The sequence below is a fragment of the Nothobranchius furzeri genome, chromosome 19, assembly GCF_043380555.1.
Source record: "Nothobranchius furzeri strain GRZ-AD chromosome 19, NfurGRZ-RIMD1, whole genome shotgun sequence".
Classification (NCBI taxonomy): Eukaryota; Metazoa; Chordata; class Actinopteri; order Cyprinodontiformes; family Nothobranchiidae; genus Nothobranchius; species Nothobranchius furzeri.
In genome coordinates, this window is record NC_091759.1 from 15,222,322 (window position 1) to 15,244,599 (window position 22,278).

Here is a 22,278-nt window from a genome sequence, read left to right on the forward strand (position 1 = left end):
CCAGATCCACACGCGTCAGTTTGGAAATAAGAAAATAGTCCGCGGGACAAAGGGGAAGTGCTGTCTCAACAGGAGCAGCACAACACCTACCAGATGTGATGAAGAAATCCGAACAGAGAAGTTGGATCAATCCCGGACTGGTTCCTTCAGTCTAACGTCGCGGATCATGCAGCCCTGAGGCGGATCCAAGCTGCGCGGCGTCTCAGTAGTCAGAAGAGTTTGTTTTCTGGGTCAACTCGGGGATTATATACATGTAGAGAGCCCTCAGAGAGGGAGAGAGAGAGAGGGAGAGGAGGAGTCACCGTCCTCTCCGTCTCCTTTGTTGCCATTGGTCCTCCCCCTTAATCACCGAGCAAAGAAACGTTCACCTCCGCTGATCCAGGAGCAGCAGAGAACGGTGCGTCCTGCCTCCATTACAGGACTCTGTTATTAGAGTAGCAGCGAAGGCTGCTTCACGCTGCAGGCTCTGCTCAGCAGCTCAAACACACCCCAGCAGTGAAAGGTTAGAGGCACCGAGACTTTACATCAATGTATGGGGCGCCTATTATATCAGTACTTTCTAAATAACCAGGTACAAATCAGAATCTATTAAGAATGTTGGTCCCTTTGTCAAATTTCTGAACTTTAAAACTTAAAGAATGTGTAAAGCAAATATGTAAATTTAAAATAATGTCCAACTCACTGTTAGGAGCCTCATATCAGTAGGCTTGCCCCTTTTAGAGGACACGTTATGCCAGCAAACGAGCGTAGTACTGCTGCCACAGTGTGCCTTATTGTGGCAATTCACGAGGGTGCTATAGATATGACGTGCTCCAACAACACGCTGTAACCTTTTCTTTGGTTCAGGGAGCAGCCAACAGTGTCAACAACGCCACCTTGGGACTTTAACCCAAGGAAGTATCAGAAGGCACATAAGTTTAGTCCACCAAATGAGGCATGAGACGTGGTTCTAGAAGTTACAATTGATTTATTTAAAATAAAATAAAGAGATGTTCAAACATGTTCTGATTAAAAACAAGGCGACAAGACAAACAGGAAATAAATTGCAGGACTGAGACCAACTGAAGGAGGGAATGGACACACGGGGTGATAAATCCCAAAAAGAAGCAAGCACAATAAAATATAATAAAGTCTCCCCAGGCAACAGTGAACATTCACTCCAACGTGAGGGAACCCAGCACCAGCAAACGCACAAAACGGGACCACCACCACCGAGTCCACCACCTCCTGTCCCAGCCTGCACAAAAGAAAAGGGGGGTTTACAAACAAACAATCATTTAAAACTACTTAAATAAAACACAGTTGTTTTCCCCTCTGGACTCCCACGCTGAGAGTGGGAAAGCCTCCGACACTGTGCAGAGGTGCATGCAGAGCCCACAGGAGGGGGAGAAACTGGAAAACTCAACAAATCAAATAACTAAAGCGAAACAGCGGCGCCAACCACCAGACCACAGAGCACAATCTAAAAGGAAACAGGGAAAAGGTACAAGTTAACACTTATATTTTTGACCAGGCACGTGCAGAGGGGGGGGCGGAGGGTGCTTGAGACCCTGCCCCTTTTCTCCCATGTGCCCAAAGTGCCCTTTTTGAGGTTTAATGATTTTTTTATATATATATTTATTTATTTATTTATTTTAAGAATTTTATGTTTGTGCCCCCTCAAGAATAACAAAAATAATCATTAATAAAATTTCTGTTTAATGTTATATAGCTGGCGTGAGTCACGTGACCATACCGTCACGTGACCATTCCGTCTCTTCCTCACGCCAGAGCGCACAGCCGGTCACAACAAGCTGCAAGCAAGCACCCACATTTTCTTCATGGCCGAGCGAGTGGTGCAAAGCTTTTAGGACATACATATTGATTGGGAGAAACGGACTAACACCGGGAAGTAGGATGCACACTACTATACACGGTTATTAGATTATTTTGTACATTATTAAGTTGTTTTGTGGCACTAGGTGTGTGATATATTACTAGCTGGGTGTGTGTCTGTGGCTGGGTACCGATTCTGAACCTCAGTAGCTTTAGGATTAACCAAAAACATTCTGTACATAAGTACTTGTACGAAAATATTTTTTCAATCTTAAGTATTGGGAATTTGCCAATAAAATGATATTGTTGTTAACTAGGTACCGCAAAGTTGCATTCCTATCGCTGCTGCGTGTCACGTGACTAGGGTCTCACACAGCCCTGCTTCTTGTTTACAAAATCACTTCCTGGTTCGCGGACTAATAAAACTTGAACAAATTTAAAATTTAGCTACCTTTTGTGAAAGGAAATAAGAAAAATACTAAAGGTAACATCCGTCACAAGTTTTGTGTTACTAAATATTCAGTCCTTGTTTGTTAATTCTGTCCAGCGTTTTAGGGAACATAGTTTTGTTTTAGATGTTAAGGTTTCTCAGCCCTTCTGGTGGGTTTTTTAGTTCACTAATACTAAGCATATTCTCAAAATGTTGGAGTTTATATTTGCTCTCTTTTTGAATGCATTGTATTAAAAACATTATGTTTTAAAGATGTACATTCAAAAAAAACTGTTTTCACAGCAAAATTATTTTATCTGTACAGTTCTCTGTTTTGCACAAAGTAGATAGTAAAACTGAATGAAAGCATAAACATTGTTTTATTCTTTATTTTTATTATAATTACTAAAGCACTATGATTAAAATATTATGGACATATTCTGGATCAGCATCATGAAGCAAATTTGTGGCCAAATTATATACAGTTAGTTTTCTGGAAAAGGAATGAAATGTCCCAGAATGTGTATGCATGAGTTTTATATGCATGAAAAAATATTTGTAAATCAATTATGATATATCATTGTACAGACATGCTTCGTAAGGACAGGAGGAGGAAGCAGCGACAGAAAGAGCTATGTGAGGCAGCTAAAGGCAGTGGGTCCCTCACCAGCTGGATAAAAAAAAGAGTACAGGTAAGTTGCATCACAGCAACAAGTGTAGAAACAATAATATACACAACTGCAATGTTTTGATGCCAGAAAATGTTTTTTGTTAGCTACTTGATCATGGATTAGGTGCAAGACCTGTTAAATGTGAATAACTACATAATTCATTCATACAATAGCTAATTTTGCCTTGTTCTCAGATGGACAGCAAGTGGAGAGTGATAGATCACACGAGGAGACTGAAGACACACACAACTCTTTCTGTTTATATTTCTGTCACATTCTTATCTCTGACATAAACTCCTCTATTATCCACTAATATTTAGATTTCCATTTATTTACCACAGGTGTTGTCTCAGATATTTCTGTCTTACACTTCTAAGAGTTTTCACCAATTTTTGCCATTTTTTTATGATCTTACATAAATTTTGTAATTGACTAACATTTCTCCTCTGTTCGTTTTACTACCTACAGTCTGAGATCAACACAGCCTTGCCCTCAAGCATCATCAGCAGCAGCAAGAGGAGCGACCCTGCAACAGCTACACTGTACCCCATCATCAGGTAAAATAGGACAGCAATAGATCAGGAGGTGGAGCAGGTTGTCCAGTAATAAGAAGGTTGCAGGTTTGAGCCTGACTTCAATCAGAGATTGTTGCTGTTGTGTCCTTGGGCAAGACACTTAACCTGCTTTTCCTACTGGTGGGGGTCGGAGGGACCGGTGGCGCCTGTGCTCAGCAGCTTCACCTCTGTCAGTGCGCTCCAGAGCAGCTATGGCTACATCATAGCTCATCACCATCAGTGTGTTAATGTGTGTGTGTGAATGACTGATTGTGTTGTAATGTGCCTTGGGGGGCTGTAGAACCCTAAGAAGGCATTATACAAATACAGACCATTTACCTAAACAAGTTACTTTTGCTTTACATTGTCCTTATGGTGTATATAATGATTCGCTTCCATTTTGAATTTCTAATAAATATAATTTGTTATTCAGCTGAGTATACTGTGGTTATGTCATGGTGTTTGAAAATATTATTCTGTGTGCCCCTTTTTAAATTTGAGCACCCGCCCCTTCAAAGGTCTCTGCACAGCCCTGTTTTTGACCAAGTCTGGAGAAGGTGAGGCCCACACATACCAGTCCGCCAACTAGTATCATCCTAGGCCGCAAGGAAGCTTCCCCTCCCTGCAGCGCACAGGTATTCGACCTGTCTGAGTTGTAACACATAGAGCTTGAGTTGGATTAGTTCAACTCACATGCTGTCCCCTACAGGAGCTACATACCTCTTCTCCAATGTTCAGTTCACTCTGGGATGAGCGGTAGCGTCACGCCCAGCACAAAATAACCAAATGCCCAAGCTGTTGAGTGCACAACATAGTTTGAGTACGAATCTCCTTAAAACTAGTTGATTAGCCAATAGAGTACATACCACCAAAGCAGAGCCGATCACCTACTGAGGCACAGTTTAAAGACAGCAGCTGACGCCAGAATGCAGCGTTTCCTTAGCATGCTCCATCAGTGAGCAGAGCTCCCTTTTATACCCACAGCGCCCTCCTGAGTACAGAAGCCGGTATGCACCAACCCACCTAATTTGGAGCAGACTTGTTTCATCCTGCTACATTCCACCCCTCCAAAATCATCATCCCAACGATTAATAATCCCACGGACTCCAATCACTCCAAGGTTTAAAATATGCTGTTGCCAAATTCAACCCAGTTCTAGGGGGTGCCACCACCTGCAACTCAGAACTACCCACCGGCCTAGGAAGATGGTGCACATTAGAGTGCTGACCTGCCGTGGATCGCTGCGTCCGCCGTATGGCCACACTACTTGGGGCAGTAGGGTGCACTGTTGGTACAGCAGAGGGCACCAAAGGTGGCATATTCACACTAGGGGCCTGCACAACAGCAGGGCCGGGTCTCTGCTGATCAAGTTGAGCTCTAGGTTGTGATGACTCAGCGGGATAAGGGGCCACAGCCACCCCGTAGGACTCAGCTGATGAAAGTCTGTTCTCTCAATCACCACATCACCTTCCTCCAAGGATTCTTCAGTTCCTTGCTTGTGCAAAGATGAGCAAGAAGGACCCACTGCCACTGGTGCTCCAGCCCACCCCACAGGTTTTAACATGGAGAGGTGGATAGTTTTAAGTTTTTGGTCATCATCTACCGGTGCAACAGTGTACACAGGGCCTCCCTCTCTTGGGGCCTTCTCCACTTTATGCACCACAGAACACCATACATCCTGGATCTTATGGCGTCCCTTAAGGCCGAGCTGTCTAACCAAGACAAACTGACCTTCCTCCAATCTGACGTCCCTCACATGTTGGTCATGACTCCTCTTCCTACGGTCAGCAGCTTCTCTCAGACGTTCTTTAGTACCTTCAAAGGCCACCTGTAGCTGGTTCTGGTGTTCCTGGATCCATTGATGGACACTGCCCCCTACAGGTTCTTTAACCCTTCCCAGTAAAAAAAAAATCAACTGGGAGTCTTGGCTCCTGGCCAAACATCAAGAAAAATGGTGATTCTCCCGTAGCCTGGTGGGGTGTTGTATTATAAGAATACAGCAACTGTGGCAGACAGGAACTCCAGTCCCGTTTCCGAGACACCGGCAACGTACGCAACAGGTTGTGTAAAGTTCTATTAAATCTTTCACACTGCCCATTACCAGCAGGATGGTATGGGGTGGTGCATGATTTCTGGATGCCATACAAACTACACAACTGGCGAATAATGGTGCTCTCAAAGTTCCGCCCCTGATCAGAATGGATCCGGGCTGGCACACCAAACTTGGAAAACCATTCAGTGACTAAAACCTGAGCTACTGTGGATGCATGCTGATTGCTGGTGGGAACCGCTAAATTATATTTACTGAATACATCAGTTAACACAAGAACATTTTCCCACCCACCACAAGAAGGCTCCAGCAATGTGTAATCCATGGCAAGGATCTCGTTTGGCCGGGAGGCCAACAAGTGCCCCATAAAGCTGCCTGTGACTGGTCCCTCCTTAGCAAGCTGACAGCGCTCACAACTATGACATCACGTTGCGACACTAGTTGACATACCTGGCCAATAACACCAGAGTCTGAATAACTCCAAAGTTCTCTCCACCCCCGATGACCATGGTTCTGATGAACTTCTTTCAAAACCTCCTCTTGCAAGGCCTTTGGTAATACCACTTGCAGTGTTTCCCCAGTGGTCCTGGGGAGGGTAACCTGGCGAAACAAAACACCATCACACTCAACCAAACGATTCCATTGTCTCAACAAGGTCAAGGCTGACTGAGATAAATGCTTGCGTTCCTCATAATTGGGATGCTTTCCATGTCTTCAGAAGTTCAAACCCTCCTGAATAACCGGATCATTTTCCTGGAGGGCACCAATCTCAGAGGATGTACGCTCTGGGAAAGTGTTCACAGCAGCCTGGATCGCCTCAGGCTTCTGCTCCTGAAGAGCCTGCTTCAACGGTTCAGGGAGGGACGTCCCAAGGAGCATTGCTCCCAAATCCTGGTCCCCAGATGGATGCTGTCGGGACAAAGCATCAGCATTCGTATTACTCTTACCCAAACGGTACTTTTTCTCAAAATCAAAGGATGCCAACTGGGCAATCCAGCGCTGTTCAGTAGCCCCCAGCTTAGCAGATGACAGATGGCTTAATGGGTTGTTATCTGTGTAAACAATACACTTGTGACCCAACAGGTACTCATGGAAATTTTTGGCCATGACCCACTTTAAGGTCAAAAATTCCAATTTCATGGAGCTGTAATTCTTCATGTTCCGTTCATTAGGTCTAAGCCCACTGCTGGCATAGGCCACTGGTCGAACTTTACCTTCTTGCTCTTGTGAGAGCACAGCACCCAGTCCACTGTGACTGGCATCAACTTCCAAGATGAAGGGAAGAGAAAAGTCAGCATAGGCCAAAACAGGTGCAGTAGTAAACTTTCTTTCTAACACCCCAAAGCTATTCTGGCATTCTGCTGTCCAATGTTCACTGAGACCCTGGTTCAGTTTCCTCTTACCCATTCCATTCACAGTTTCTGCCACTAATTTATGAAGTGGTGCAACCAGTTTAGCAAATCCCTCCACAAACCTGCGGTAATAGCTGGCGAAACCCAGGAACGAACGCAGCTCAGAGGTGGTGGATGGAGTCTGCCACTTTGCCACCACCTCCACCTTCTTGGGATCTGTAGACACCCCTAATGGAAATAACGTGGCCTAAATAGCCAACCTCCTGCTGGAAGAAGGCACATTTGGCCAACTTCACCTCTGCAGATGTTCTTCAACTGAGGAGGAGAAAACCACAATATCATCAAGGTAAATAAGCAGGGACTGGCACTGTTTATCACCAAAGACTCTTTGCAACGCCCCTAGCACGTTCCAACGGTTAATGCAGAGACCAAAGGGCATGCGGCTCCATTCAAAGAGACCAAAAGGGGTGCAGAAAGCGGTTTTTGATCAATCTGCTTCAGCCACTGCCACCTGATTATAGCCGCTTGCTAGATCGAGGGTGGAAAACCAACATGCACCTTGTGAGTGCATCGAGTGATTCCTCAATGCGAGGAAGGGGAAAGGCATCTTTCCTGGTTTTAACATTAAGCTGTCTGTAGTCCATACACATCCTAATGCAGCCATCTTTCTTTCTTGCTAGCACAATCGGTGATGCATAAGAGCTGCTACTCTCCCTTAATACCTGTGCCTCCAGAAGCTGGTTAATGTCTTCCTTCACAGCTTCAAATTCAGATGGTGGGATCTGTCTAAACCGCTGGCGAACAGGAGCGTCGTCCTGAAGAGGGATCTAATGTACGACCAAGTTGGTACAGCCCAAATCACCATTGTGAGCTGAGAAAACAGAGCTGTAACGAGCGAACCGAGACCTCACCCTCTCATGCTCATTCATAGGAAGGCTTGACAGATCCAAGTTCTTAAGCTGATCCAAAACTGCTTCATATCCCAACTGAGATGCCATTCTAGCATCACAGGGGGATACCTCTGTGATACCAGGCGGAAGGCTTGGCACGCCCACCTCCACCACTGTGCTGACCTTGGTACGAGGATAAAGCAGCATGTTGGTACAACCCACATTGATGACAAGGCAAATTTGAATATTTAAATATAAATCTAAATATTTAGAATCAAATCTAACTATTTATTTTATATCTAAATATTGAAATTAAAATCACAAAATTTAAAGCTGAAATTTAGATAAATAACATTAAACCCAAATAATGAAATCTTCATTATTTCTAAACATGACAATTACATAATTAGTGACAGCTAAATGATTGTTCGCTATGTGATTTTGGATGTAAAAACTAAATATGTCAATTTATTGGAAATATTTTAATTTAAATTCCCATTAACAAGATTACATATAAAGATTTATAATCAAGTTCAAATACAAAAAGTTTAATCTAAATGTTTCAAAACAAATCTAAATGTCTAAATTCACGTCTAAATATTCTTAATCAGTTTTATGAAATCTGAAATTAGTTAATTAATTTATTTATTTATTCATGTGATTATATGGATCTCATTCATTGAAAATAAAAATAAAACTTTTTTTTCTCATTTCCTGAAAAGTTACATTTTCGTGGTTACAAATTTTTCGTGCAACAGCAACAATATTGAATAAAATCTAAATACTAGTTCAAGTAAACAAATGTATTTTTGAATTTGTAAATAAAGAAATTTAGATATCTGAAAAGGAGTAAAACAATCTAAATATGGCAATCTGTAATTATACTCTTCATCACACTTTTTTGTCTTTTGCATTGTCTTCATTGTCCTTTGAAAGCAGTAGATTCAATAAAACAGCAAATTTCCTGTTGGGTAACAAATAATGCAGTCACCATGTTGGGGTTATTAGGAGCGAACAATTCGCAAGCGTTAACTTACTTTTGGATTCTTCAATAAATTCTGTAAATATGTAAATATTTACTGATTTATTAATTAATTAAGATATTCTTAGATATACGGGGCACCATTCCCCTTTTTCCGGGGAAAAATTGAATCCAAAACTCTTATCAGTCTTTCTTGAAGTTCGTAGAATCCTTGGAGCAGAGACTTCTCTTCGACACAACAAAGCTACTGGACACAAAAATCTGAATTTTATAACATTTAATTAACAATTTGTCAAATGAATAAACAGTGGAATAGATGAATAATAACCGTGTGATATGATTGAAGATGGATGTGTTTGCATGTGATGGAGGATGTATGAATGGGGTCCTTTGTTCTCACAAAGGAGTAGTGTGTATGTGTGTGTGTGTGTGTGTGTGTGTGTGTGTGCGTGTGTATGGATTCAAAATGGAGTCTTGAATACAAGATGGCTGACCCCTTTGTCTGGCTAAAGTGTGGGTGGCAACTTGCACTTTAACTTCCAAAGCACTTAGAATCAGTAGTAACTTAACCTTAAATCACTCAAAACATTTCAAAGGATCATGCAACAACACAAAAGATTAATCACGAGTTAATATCCTTAGTTTATCAGCCTGGCCATGGCCGAACATTTAAAGATACCAAACAATGATTAATAAGCAGTTTATTCTTCAAAATGACCCGACGGACGTGTTTGGGACGAAAGAGGAAAACACGAAGCTACTTTTTAAGCAATAGACGCGGTTTATTGCTTATTTGAGACTATAGAGGAAACGGGAGAAGAAAAGGAGAGAAAAAAAATGAGTTTCCTGATCACCAAAGCAGCAAGGCGTCCCCCGCTGTTATGACTTGACGGTTCTCCGTTTTTCTCCGCAGTTTCCGGCGTCATCCGTCGGTTTGATGCTTTCTCCGTTGTTTGGCGTTCACGAGTGTTTCTCCACGGGCTGGACAGAGACAGCAAAGTTTCTTTCTGTGCTGAGTTATAACTTACAGCGTTTCTGAGAGCTGGATGGAGTTGTTGTTTCCCTCCGCGGGTTCTGTGTCCTCAAACATCAGCTGGAGGGGAGCAGAAACGAGCAGATCAGCGGTCCCGTGGGCTCAACTTGGCTCTTAGAGCTTCCGCGTGCTCAAAGAAGTCGGAACGTTCGACAAGCGTGTCCTCACCGCCAGGTATCCTGGGCAAAAGAACGAGGTTTCTTTGTCTCATTCATGATTTATAGTCTTTGAAGTCGCGGGAAAGCTCCAAGCTCCCGCCTCCCGCAGATCGTGTTTCTGGTATTAGGCGGTGACGTCATCACAATGCTTCCGTGTGCAAAGCATCATGGGAAATGAAGTTTCTTGGCGCTGATGTGATTATTTGCTTTTCAGAGCAATTTAAGCACAGTCATTTTGGAGAAAATCACTGCATAGTAATTTCCTCATGAGGTCAGACCCTCAACATTCCCCCTTTTGGTTTCGGGGATCGCGCCCAAAGCTCGATCGTCGGAAGCACAGATGGGTTTGTTCCTCATGAACGTAGGTCGACTTGATTGTCGGAAGCACAGGTGGGTTTGTCCCTTAGGACGTTGGTCTCCTTGGACGCCTTTGTCTTTGGTCTTTGTCTTGGATCCTGGCGCCTTTGGTCTTTGATCCTGGTCAGGCACAAAGAGGATAGGAAACGGGATAGTCCCCAACGCGCATAACGAGAAGAAGCCACTCACGCAGGTGGTACGCAATGATGATGTCGTCCATGCGAGAGGTAGTAGTGTAGAAGGAGGAAGGTCGGTGGGCGGTTAACTCCACGAGTGGACACAAAGGCATCTCACCGCCGGCCATACAGTTCAGTTTATGGAGCACGCGGTGATGTACGAGGTCCATAGTTCGCAAACGCGCATTGACCTATGTGGTCCCAAGATTCCCCCCTTTTTTGGTCCAAAGGGTGGATCAGGACAGTCTTTGGGCTAAAACAAGGACCATAAAACTAAGAGGTACTACAATGTGCTGGTGCGTCAGACAGAGTCATTGACAGACTGAGCTGGGCCGGCACATAACCACTAGTCAATATGTGACCAAGTAAGAAACAAAAATACAGAAAACCCCAAAAAAAAACATGTAACATATAACATCCAAGAAAATTCATAGCAACCTTGAGGTCTCATAAAATACATTCTTAGGTCATACATTCAGTGTGTAGCTTATAAAGAATGTGACATACTGCAACACTCAGATAAATATGTGAGGTAGACTAAAATGAGAACTACTCTTAGGGTTACAAAATAACAAAGAAAATGTTGCTCACCCCCTTTAGACAGGTGTGGTACATTCACGCTTGGAGTCTCCCAGAACGCGGTCACGAGGCACACCGTAGGTGAGCAAGTGCATCTTATCTTGGAGTTTCTTAACACGCCTGTAGGCGGAATAAGCTATCACGGCCGTGATGAGCCATTCCCTCCCCAGGGCGACCAATGTGCAGATTAAAGTCGTATAATTTGTCAATGTAGCGTCTTGGGCGTCAAAGTAAGTTCACGCGGGTTTTGTGTGAACTTAGCAAATTTGGTTCCTTCAATCAGTAAGTGTTGGTCAATTTCTAAATTGAAGGCAAAGTTATAACCCTGGAAAGCGTCCATGATCTCAATCTCTGAGTCATGCTGTTCGAGGTTGAGGTGATGGAGTGTCAGGTTTCTAGTTCAAAGTGGAAATGCCTACCGTCCTTTCAAATACCAATGTTCAGCATCGACTTAAACCTATAGATGTGAGGTGTCACAATTATGGGAACATGTAACAGGAAACCGAATTCTAATCTTCTGCATCAACGTGAATGGGAATTGCACTACCTAAGCTGTACGCTAGGTGGATTTATGAAAGGTGCACAGTAGAGGGGTAGCAGCTGTCAAGCTAACTTTGAGCAGGTCCAGTGGTACCAAGTACGGGGAAATACGACTTTCAACCAAGCTGTCCAGCGTGGAACTTACTTCCCTGAGCAGGTCCTACATCAAATCTCTCACCACTCGTGTGTACACAATATCCTGAGGTATGGTTTCAGACAAAGTCTTGATTGCACGTAGAGATTCATTAATCAGAGCCTAGTGTAGGTACCAGAGTACTCTGTAAGGTTTTAGTAGGTACATCCTGTTAGCGGTCTAGGAAGGAGTTTCTCTTGGTTAGTGAAAATGACGGCGGGGGGGGGCTTGGTTCTTTGTCGGTTAGTACATGTTAGTGGGTTAAACGTGCACTTCCCCCCCTTTTCCATTTCCATGCATAGAACTATATAGCGACTACGTCTACCTCCTGCGGGGAGTCTGGTCTCTGTACCCGCGGGGATGGTTTGACGTAGGGTTTGATTTGGTTTGCATGCACCCATTTGTAGACAGGCTCCTGTCTCGCTTTGGTGATGCGTAACCTGTATGCAACTGGAGAGAGTTTTGCCACGATCTCAAATGGTCCTGACCAGCAGGGCAGGAACTTCTTAGCTTTGCGTGCCGGTTGGGCGAACCGAAAGTAGAATACTTTGTCACCCACCTCGTATTCGCGGCTGGTTGTCTTTTGGTCGTAGTAGGCTTTAGCGCCTTCTACGTTGGTCTCCAGTTTCTTCTGAGCGTGCGCGAACGTAGCTCTGAGGTGTGTTTTCAAGTCTGCCACATACTGATGAGCGGTATAGGCAGTGGCAACACTGACATCCTCTGGGTGATACAGGAGGTGCAGTGGTAGAGTCATCAGTCTGCCGGTCATCATCTCAAAGGGCGTAACCCCCGTGGATCGCTGTGGAGTGGACCGTATGGCCATCAGGACCAGAGGGAGCTTGACGTCCCAGTCCTTCCCAGTGGAGCAGACGTACTTTTTGAGCATAGAGACGACCGTGCGGTTCATCCGTTCGACCTGTCCGGATGACTGTGGGTGATAGGGGAGGTGGAATCTCACTTCCACTCCCAGAAGTTCAAACAGGGACGTCATTACACTGGATGTGAAATGAGTTCCTCGGTCAGAGTCAATGCAGAGTGGAAGTCCCCATCGACTGAAAACGTGGTTAATCAGCAGTACAGCGGTTGTGACGGCTGTATCGTTTGGCGCTGGAAGGCATTCCACCCACTTTGTGAAACTGCAAGTTACAGTTAGCATATATTTGTTTCCTCTTGCCGATTTGGGAACCGGTCCAACCCAGTCGATCTGCAGGTGGGACCAAGGGAAGGTTATTCCCCTGCGTTGCAGTGGTGCTCTAGCAAGCGGCTGGGAGGGTTGAAACTGGGCACAGATGAGGCAGCCTTGGACATAGCTGTGTACGTCCTTGGACATCGACGGCCAATATGCTACTTCTGTCAGTGACGCGAGGGTAGCTTTTGCTCCGCGGTGACCTCCAACCGGAGTGTCGTGGGCGTAGGCAAGCATCACTCCTCTGTGGTCGAGTGGAACAACCCAGCGCGGCGGGCTGTGATCGTCACGCATGTAAACTAACAAATCGTTTTGTAGTTTCAGGTGCGTGAGTTGACGATGCAGGTTTACCAAATCTTGGCTTGCACCAATAGGTGGTGATGGTTGTTTAGACATCGGGCCCTTTTGGAGAAGCTCGCGGATGAGCTTCAGGTCAGGATCTTGTTCCTGCATGGTGACTAGGTCCGCGTCCTGTGGTTTTCTGCCTAGAAACACGGGTACCTCAACGGTCCGAGGTTCGTCTGCCTGGCTAGCATGGCGACGAGTAATCGCGCAGACCTCGTGAACGGCCTTGGGTGGAAGCCACTCGTCTTTGAATTCCCAACAGGTTCCCTGGTCAGCACCGAGCTTAGCAAGGCGGTCAGCTTCGTCATTACCATCTTTCTCCGGACCTAGGGTCCTGGAGTGACCTTTGACCTTTTTCCAGTAGACCATTATGCCTTTCTCAGTGGTGAGCAGATCACACGCTAGGAATAACTCCGAGTGTTTCACGTCTCTGTTCCTGGCGTTTTTCATGTTGTTCTCCTTCCACATGGGGAAGTGAGAGATGAAGCTGTGTCTAGCGTAGTTTGAATCAGAGCAAAGGACGATTTGAGTGATGTCCAAGGCTGCCGCCTGCTGGAGGGTTATCAACACTGCAGCAATTTCGGCGTACTGACTAGACTTTTGGCCCAACCGGTAGTGATTTGGTTGCTTAGTGTCACAGTCCACCCAAACGACTCCAACCCCGGCACGGAGCTGGCCTTCGTGAAGGTAGGCGCATCCATCAGTGTAAACTTTCGGAAGCCCTTGGCAAACATTCTCATCAAAGTAGCGATGATAGGATGCGGTTGGGTAGACTGCGGCAGGTGTGTCCAGGGGGCCCATGACGGAGTCAGAGTCACAGTACTGGCAGCCTGCTAGCCCTTGTCCTAGCGCTAGCTTGGTGTTCTGACCATACTTGACCTCAATGTTGTATCCTTGGAGCACCATCATCCACGTCGCAATGCGGCTGTTTGACACTCTTCCTTCACGCAGTCGCTGGCTGTTTAGGAAGGTGACAGGCTGATGACACGTTTCAATGATCACTTTCTGTCCACCGATGTAACTACGAAAGTGTTCGACGGCCCAGACTGTAGAGAGGAGAGCTCTCTCGCAGTCTGAGAACTGGAGTTCCACCTTGCTCAGAGGCTTGCTGGCGTATGCCACAACTCTCATGTCCTGATCGTGTTTCTGCTTCAAAGCAGCGCTCAGGCAGTGAGAGGAGAAAGTAGCCTCTATGTAGAACTCTTTATCCTTGTCTGGGTAAGCCAGACAGGGTGCGGACGCCAACTTCTGTTTTAGGAACTGGAAGGAGTGTTCTTGGGGTCTGTCCCACACGAAAGGTGTGTCGTTCTGAAGCAGCTCAGTGAGGGGCCTCGCTATTTCAGCGTACTCCTCAATGAACTGCCTGGAATAGTTGCAGACTCCGAGGAAGCTCCTGAGTTCGGTCAGATTAGCTGGGGCTTTGATGTCCTGAATGGCTCTAATGCGTCCCGCTTGGGGCTCGACTCCATTAGGGCCAACCAGCAGTCCAACATACTCCACTTTGGTTCGACACCACTGTCCCTTGAGAATCGCCAATTTAGCTCCGGCGTCAGCGAGCTGTTGCAGCACGTGACGGAGTTCGGCCAGGTGCTCCTCGAAGGTTCGACTCCTCATCAAGATGTCATCGACATATATGAGGTTCCCTCTGGAAGCAGCATCTGACATGGCTTTGTGGAGGAAGATGTTGAACTCGGCAGGTGAGTTAGAGTAGCCAAAGGGGCAGCGGTTCCAAGTATATTGGCGATTTCCAAAGGAGAAAGCCAGTTTATACTGGTCCGCCGGCTCAACCTTCATGGTCCAGAAGCCGTTGGCTACGTCAACCGTAGAGAAGAAACGAGCATCTCTGACTCTGGCTAGCTCCTGATCTAAATGGATCATAGGCCATCTGGAGAGAGGTACTTGTTTGTTCAGTGCACGATAGTCTATGGTGAGACGCCATTTCCCAGTCGGTTTCAGAACCGGCCAGATGGGAGAGTTGTAAGTGGAGTTACACTCTCTGATGATGTTTTTCTCCTTCAGCTGATCGAGGATCTCCTGGATCGACTCATAAGCAGCGAGGGGAATCTTGTACTGACGTACAAAAATAGGAGGGGCATTCGGGTTCGTCGGAATGCGAACCGTGTGCAGGTTTGTGAGTCCACAGTCCAGGGAGTCCCTGGATAAGACGGACTGAAACTCATAGAACAGGCTTCTAAGCGCTGCTCTCTGCTCCTCTGACTCCAGCGCATCCGCTTTGTCAAGCTGCTGGCTGACTTCGGCCTCGAAGCCGTCATAAGGTTCAGAGGAGGAGGGTCTCTGGTGTTCCGGGCTTTCAACCGGTGACTCAGAGGGTTGAGTATTTATTGCAAAAACCGTTAGACACTGACCACCGTCAGTATCTAAGGTTGCACTGCAAATAGGTTCCTCAGGAAGGGCTTCATGCCGCTTGATGGTAATCATTTGTGAAGGGAAAGTACTGAATGTGTCTACACCAACCTGTCTGTCGTTCAAGAACAACGGAAGTTGTCCGATCACGGGGACTGACAGTTCGAAGTCATGGAATGAGCTATCTATCAGCATGCCCAAGGGCTTTCCTGCCGGCATGTGGATAGGACTCTGGGTCGGATTTTCGACCAACAAGTAAGCAGAACGATTGTTCAGCTCCAAGAGTGGCGTGCCACAGACGGCTAAGTTGAGCTCCAAGAAGTGTGGTGATGGCTGGAAGAAGGCCTGTGTGCCTGGCAGCTTCTGATGCTTCATCAGAGTCAGACGAACAGGCACCCCTTTGACCAATGGGGGCAGAACCGTGCTGGCTTCAACCACTGCACGGCAGGCCTGTGGAATGGTCTGACCGGACAGCAAGTGTTCAGGGCCTTCTGAGCGGGGCTCAGAGGATGGTGTGGCCCGGGCCCAAAGGACTTGATTGCAAGTGTCCAGCTGGGCACCGAGTCGGACCAGCAGATCTGCTCCAATGAGTGCAGGTGGATCAAGCTGTGGTATGATGCTGAATGTATGTGTGACCTGTCTTGCTCCAAGTTGGATAGTCAGAGAGCAGACCTCTGGCGCTTTCAGGAGCCTCTGCGGCCAAGTAGGTGACAAGAGCCGATGGCTACGTGTCACGCTGACCAGAAGGGGGTCCTTCTGACGCAGGTGTTCAAACGTCTGCTGGCTGATGGCTGACTTTTCAGACCAAAGAGCAAGGCGAGCATCTGAGATGTGGGTGCAGTTGATGGTAAGACCACCAACTATGTGTGGTGCATATGGCTGCAGGCTGACGTTCTTCAGCGAGCAGAGAAAAGATGAATGTGTGCGGAACGGAGTTCCAGGAGCGGTTTCATGCCTTTGCAGGCGGACATCGTCTGTGGGAGCCGTAGGGAGGGGCATGACCTTGGAACAAGGGTTTTGCGGCTCACTTATGCTGACCTCAAGAATGGAGGATGGTCGGCTGCTATCTGGGTTCCAGGGCTTAGGTGTGTCCACCTGGGCCCACAGTTGACCCTTCTGGCAGTCGATGAGGGGAGCTAGACGTTCAAGCAGGTCCTGACCAATGAGAAGTGGTTCAGTGTCTAGCTGGCAGACATAAAACGGGTGAACCAGAGTCATGTCTTGGAAGGTGATGTCCAGCCACGCCCGGTGAGTGATACACTCCCGGGTCTGGGTGTAGCTGGTGATTTTCAGGTCACAAGGTTCAACCTGGACTGGTTTCCCGAGCGACCGCATGGTGTCAGACACGCGATGGAACAGCGTGGAGCACATCAGGGTGATTTCTGAGCCGGTATCCAGCAGAGCATCAACCTGTATGCATCCACCTACGTTGGTGCTACAGTACAAACGGCGAGCATGATCATGGTTTGTTAAGTCACCAAGGAACTTCAGAAATTTAGTATCAGGTTTCTCTGGGGGGTAGATTTCAGGAGACTCCTGTGATCTATCAGTAGTGTTCCCCCAGCTGATCAGGTAGGTCCTGGCCACGCTGGGAGGTTGAGCCACGCCTAGTCATGCGGACGTTGGCTCTGGGTCTGGCTTCTTAGAAGAAGACTTTGGTGCAGGGGTCTCTTCTGCAGATCTCAGCTGTTCCTTCTGTTTAGCTAGGAACTGCTGAAACATCTCCTGGAGGTCGGCTTTGGTCAAGTACTCACCTGCGGACTTGTGTTCGGGACCTACCTGTGGGCGGCGCTCCTTAAACCTTCCACTGTTCCGACCTGCCTGCCGTTGATTTTGGTTGGGCCACTTCCTGTCTGATTGTCCAGACCTAGGCGGCCAATCAGCACCCCCCTTCCCCTGTTGAGGAGATTGGGACTGCTCTCGCGGTTTAACAGGTCTAGGTTTAGCAGATTTTGGCTTAGTGGGTGGAGCTTCTGTGCCTTCAAGCTCCAAACGCGGCTCGGCGTCGGGAGCTAGGTGCATGACGCGGTGATGTGCGTCAGGCTTTTGGGGCTTTCCGCCGGCTTCCCAAGCCTGTTGAGCGTATCTCCTAATCTCCTGAGTTGTCAGTTTTTTCATCCGACAATACATTGAGACTTCGGAGCGAACACACTCGTGCAGGTTGTGAATGAACAGGGATCTGAAGGCAGGGTCTTCCTCGAGCCCAGGGCCGTTTCGACCTTGGAAATAAGCACTTTTGAGTCGGCGATAATACTCTCTGGGGGGTTCGTTCCTCCCGTGTTTGATGGAGAAGGCCCCCATTGTAGCTGACGCAGAGTCTGCATACGTGGCGTATTCATCTCTCAACGCTCGGCAGAGCGAGGAGTACCGATCACGAATGTCAGGTGGTAGAGTTTCCATGAAACCGTGCACCGTTCTAGATGTGGTTTTCCAAATTAGCTTGAGCTTTTCCCTTGAAGAGGGTGCTGGAAGATCAAGCAGACAACGTTCTATCTCCCTGAGATAATCGTCGACATTGGATTCATTGGTGTTAGGATCAAAGCGTTCTATGTCTTTAGCTAGCGATTCAATTTGACGTACACGGAGCCCTGACTCACGGTACGGCGCGTCATCCTCTGACTCTGACCCACGGTCTGTCTCAGAAGGCGCTGGATATCGCTGGTGTGCTCTGGGCTCCCAATGTTGACTCCTGGGGCCCAAATCGGGGTCCGGCATGTTGTGGCGGGCTGCTGGCACGTCACGTGGGTGTCCTGGGAGATCCTCCTCCCGGGGCACGTCTGCGTAGTGCAGCCTGCGTCTTTCAACTGGGGCATCTGCGTAATACGCTTTGTCCGGGTACGGACTGGCGTATGATGCTTTGTCCTGCAGCTGGTTATCGGCATGCCGAATACCGGAGTAGCTAGGATGGGTGGATGGTTGAGGTGCAGCTTGGGGTGCATAACCCCAATCGGCACCTTGCACCCTTCGTGGACTGGGGGAGCGGTCTAAATAGAGGTGCCGCTCAGCTGGTCGACTTCTCACTGATTGAGAAGGCCGTGAAGATGAGGGTGGTGGTCCAACCTGGGATTCGAGGGCGAACTGCTCTCGGCCCCTAGGTGGTCCTGAATGCCCTAGAGTGTGTGTAGGGAACGGGGCCGAAGGTTGGGACAGATAAGCTTCATCTCTCCCCTGCGGCGTGCGTCCGTCCAGAGAGTCATGGTGTTTCCCCCCTTCCCACTGTCTGTTGTCATCAGCAGAAGGGGGCGGGGTCTTCTCCCCATCTTCCCCAGAATCGGTGCCGTCTTCCTCCTCGTCATCCTTCTGCCTTCCATTTTGCTGCCTTTCAGCTAGCATGCTCTGGAGCTTCATGATCTCTCGATCATGTTGGAGTTCTCTCTGATAGAGGATCAGGGCTAACTTAGCTAAGTGAACCTGGATTGGTTTTGTACCATCCGGGTTTTCTATTTGATCAATTACAGCTTCTAGCTCGTCGCTACGCTGTTCTTCAGTGAAATCCCTAGAAGGGTAGTCGGGTTCTCGAGCAACCGCGACCAGTTTGGACAATATTTGTCCAGAAAGTAGGCCAGGTTCATAGTCGTGGGCCGCAGCGCCACCTGGTTGCTGGGAGTTGGTCAGTTCACTACTCTGTCCCTCCATTTTAACAACCGAACCAAAAATAGCCTAGTAGAGCTTCTGCAGATAGCTCAAAGCTGCACCTTTTGGCAGCAACTGCTAGTTTTGTAGCAGAAAAACACTAAATTAACCTTTGTGCGCACAGGTTTTAGCGTTTTAAAATTGCACGGACTGCCGTGACTGACGCTTAAAATACTATTCCTTTCAGTATTTTAGCAAAAGCTGGTGCGTTGCCGTAGCAACGTCTTACAACACTTGCAGTGTTAAATATGCTAGTTATTCCTTCAGAATATTAGCAAACAGGGTGTTATCAGTCTTTGAGTGAAGGTTTCAGTTAGTTATAATAGCCACTGTGAGTTAAAGTCGCTAAATTAGCAGTTAATTTTAGCCTAAAAGGGTTAGTCAGAATTACTTACACGCTGCACCTTTAATGAGGAACTGAATTTTAACCTAAAAGGTTAGCCAGAATTAATTACACGTTGCACCTTTAAGGAAAAACTGAATTTTAACCTAAAAGGTTAGCCAGAATTAATTACACGTTGCACCTTTAAGGAAAAGCTGAATTTTAACCTAAAAGGTTAACCAGAATTAATTTACACGTTGCACCTTTAAAGAAGCACTGAGTTACTGGTGAGAGTTCGATGCAGCTTCCTGCTCAGCGAAATCAGCACCACTCTGTTGCTGGTTCAAGGCTGAACAACGGATTATTTTTAATTCAAGCTCTTTGGATTTATTTGTTTGTTTGTGCCGGATAGAAATCTCTGTGTATCCAAGCCTCACGCGGGGCACCAATAACCATATATTGTTGTGCAACACTATAGGTTCCTTTATGGACTCAAAATACCATGTTTTCTGTGATGTAAGCTGTAGAAATTGAAGACAAAGAAATTAGAAAAGCCTTTATCATTTGGCTGCCATTATCAAAAAAAACACATGCAGGCATATTAAGTAAAATCTTTGTACTGTTATAGTCCTAAAATCCCCAGAGTGATAATTGTTTTTTGAGCTAATGACTAATTACTCAATAAGCAGCTGTTCCTCTGCATCTAGTATGGGTTTCTCAACATAAATCTCTTGATCTACAGATAATAACTGCATTTGATAATGTTTTGCTTCAGTCAGTTGGTGACTACACAAGACAGTTGGTTACTGCTTCCCTTGGGGCATTTGTCATCATTGCAAACAAATTGCATCAGTCATGTGACTTTCTTGCAGATTTCCTTGTAGCAATTTGGCTGTTAAGACGTCTTAAAACGTATCAATTTACATTTTGGGCCTGTAGAAAAAAAGTAGGCAACCTTTCTTTCCATCAAATGTTTTATTGCTACCAAAGCAACCCAACAGCAGGGCACATTTTATTTCCTCCATCTCCGCTGCAGGTATCACATTAACTCCTGCTCCCCTGAACCGCAGGCAGGGAGGATGCTCAAGTATCAACAAGGTGCTGCATCTAATATCACAAATAATTACTCACTTATTGAGAATCACTAAATAATATGCAGATTAAAAACCATCTGACACTGATTAAAAATCTGTATAAAAGAACTTTTTTTTTTTGCAGAACTGTTCTTCAAAGAAAACCAAAATATGTCATTTGTGCAGCTGTTACTGCAAAAACAACGGATTTACCTATTTTGTTCACGTCAGCTGACATTTGTTAATTTCTTTTGTACCATTTAGTTTGCAGCAACTGGAGCGGATATGTCTGTATAAGTTTGTGTTTTTTAGTAGGACGAGGTCTCTGCACCTGCAGTAAGGAACCAAGGAGGATGATCTTCTCTAAAACACTACAGGTTCCTTATCACTCATGCTAAGGTTGTTTTGTTCTGATGATTGTCACACACTGGGTTGTTTTTGTCCTTTAAGTTGTAGTTTTGAAAAAAGGCAGTAGATGGAAAAAAGCTGTTTCACTAACCGACTCTGAGGTTTGAAGCATTCACAGAAGACATTTTGTCCATTATTGTTTCAGAAGGGACAAGCATTAAGCTGCAAAAATATGATGGGATGGCATGACACTTTTGAAATGCTTATGTTGGTGTTTTTGACTTCAACCCTATTTAGACACTTCCCATCACAGTATATCAGTGTGCCTTTTCATCGGCTCTTACGATTAATTTATTTAACTTAACTAGTCATCAGAGATCAAGCTAGTTACAGTCAGGCTTGAGTCACATGACTTGGACTCGAGTCATTATTTTTGCGACTTTAGACTAGACTAACCCAGAAATTCTAAAATGTTCTAATATTTGATGTGAAATGATATTTATATTTCAATAACACTAAAAAAATCCACAGTACTCTGTTTGTATAATATACTCTATGTTGTGAAAGATAGAAAATGATCTTTTATATAGCGCATGTCAAGATAAAAATCAAAAGGCTCTTCACAAAAATGTTTTAAATATTTTAAATAATTATTAAAAATATGTTTTAAATGAGGAAAAAAATAGTGATTAAAATGTAAGGAGAGGTAGAGAGAAAATGAATAGAAAAGAGGGAAATCAGTGGGTCCCGGGAAAGGCGGAATAGGTAGAAAGCAGAACAAGGAGAGAGTGGTGATGACGCTCATGCAAAAGCCAACCTGAACAGGTGAGTTTTCAGCTTTTTAAAGGAGACCACTGAGTCCACTGATCTCAGGTTCAGGGGGAGAGAGGTCCAGAGTCTGGGGGCCACAGCAGCAAATGATCTGTCACCTTTGACCTTTAGCCTGGTGCTGCACAACCAGGAGGCTTTGATCACTGGACCTCAGGGACCTGCTGGGGGTGTAGGGACTAAGAAGATCACCAATATATGTTGGTGCTTGTCCATGTAAGGCCCTATAGACCAGAACCAGGATCTTGAAATGAACCCTGAAGTTGACTGGCAGCCAGTGAAGCTGGAGGAGAAGCGGGGTGATGTGGGTGTGTTTGGAGGACTTGGTCAGAAGCCGAGCACAGGCGTTCTGAACCACCTGTAGACGGTTCAGGGAGGTTCTGCTCAGACACGTGAAAAGAGAGTAACAGTAGTCTAAGCATGAGGAGATGAATGTGTGGAGAACTGTCTCAAGTTCAG

At 46.0% G+C, this 22,278-nt stretch overlaps 1 protein-coding gene across 1 annotated transcript; it reads right to left on the reverse strand.

Annotated features, from left to right (window-relative positions):
* Positions 1 to 947: 947 nt before the first annotated feature.
* Positions 948 to 17,226, reverse strand: LOC129164618 (retrovirus-related Pol polyprotein from transposon 412). The gene is made up of 4 exons (XM_054745393.2): positions 9,773 to 17,226; positions 6,995 to 7,187; positions 5,971 to 6,429; positions 948 to 1,237 (listed from the first exon to the last, which is right to left on the reverse strand). Exon 1 carries the CDS (start codon positions 16,984 to 16,986, stop codon positions 12,025 to 12,027), a length of 4,962 nt encoding a protein of 1,653 aa, XP_054601368.2. The 5' UTR covers positions 16,987 to 17,226; the 3' UTR covers positions 948 to 1,237; positions 5,971 to 6,429; positions 6,995 to 7,187; positions 9,773 to 12,024.
* Between the last annotated feature and the right edge of the window lie 5,052 nt (positions 17,227 to 22,278).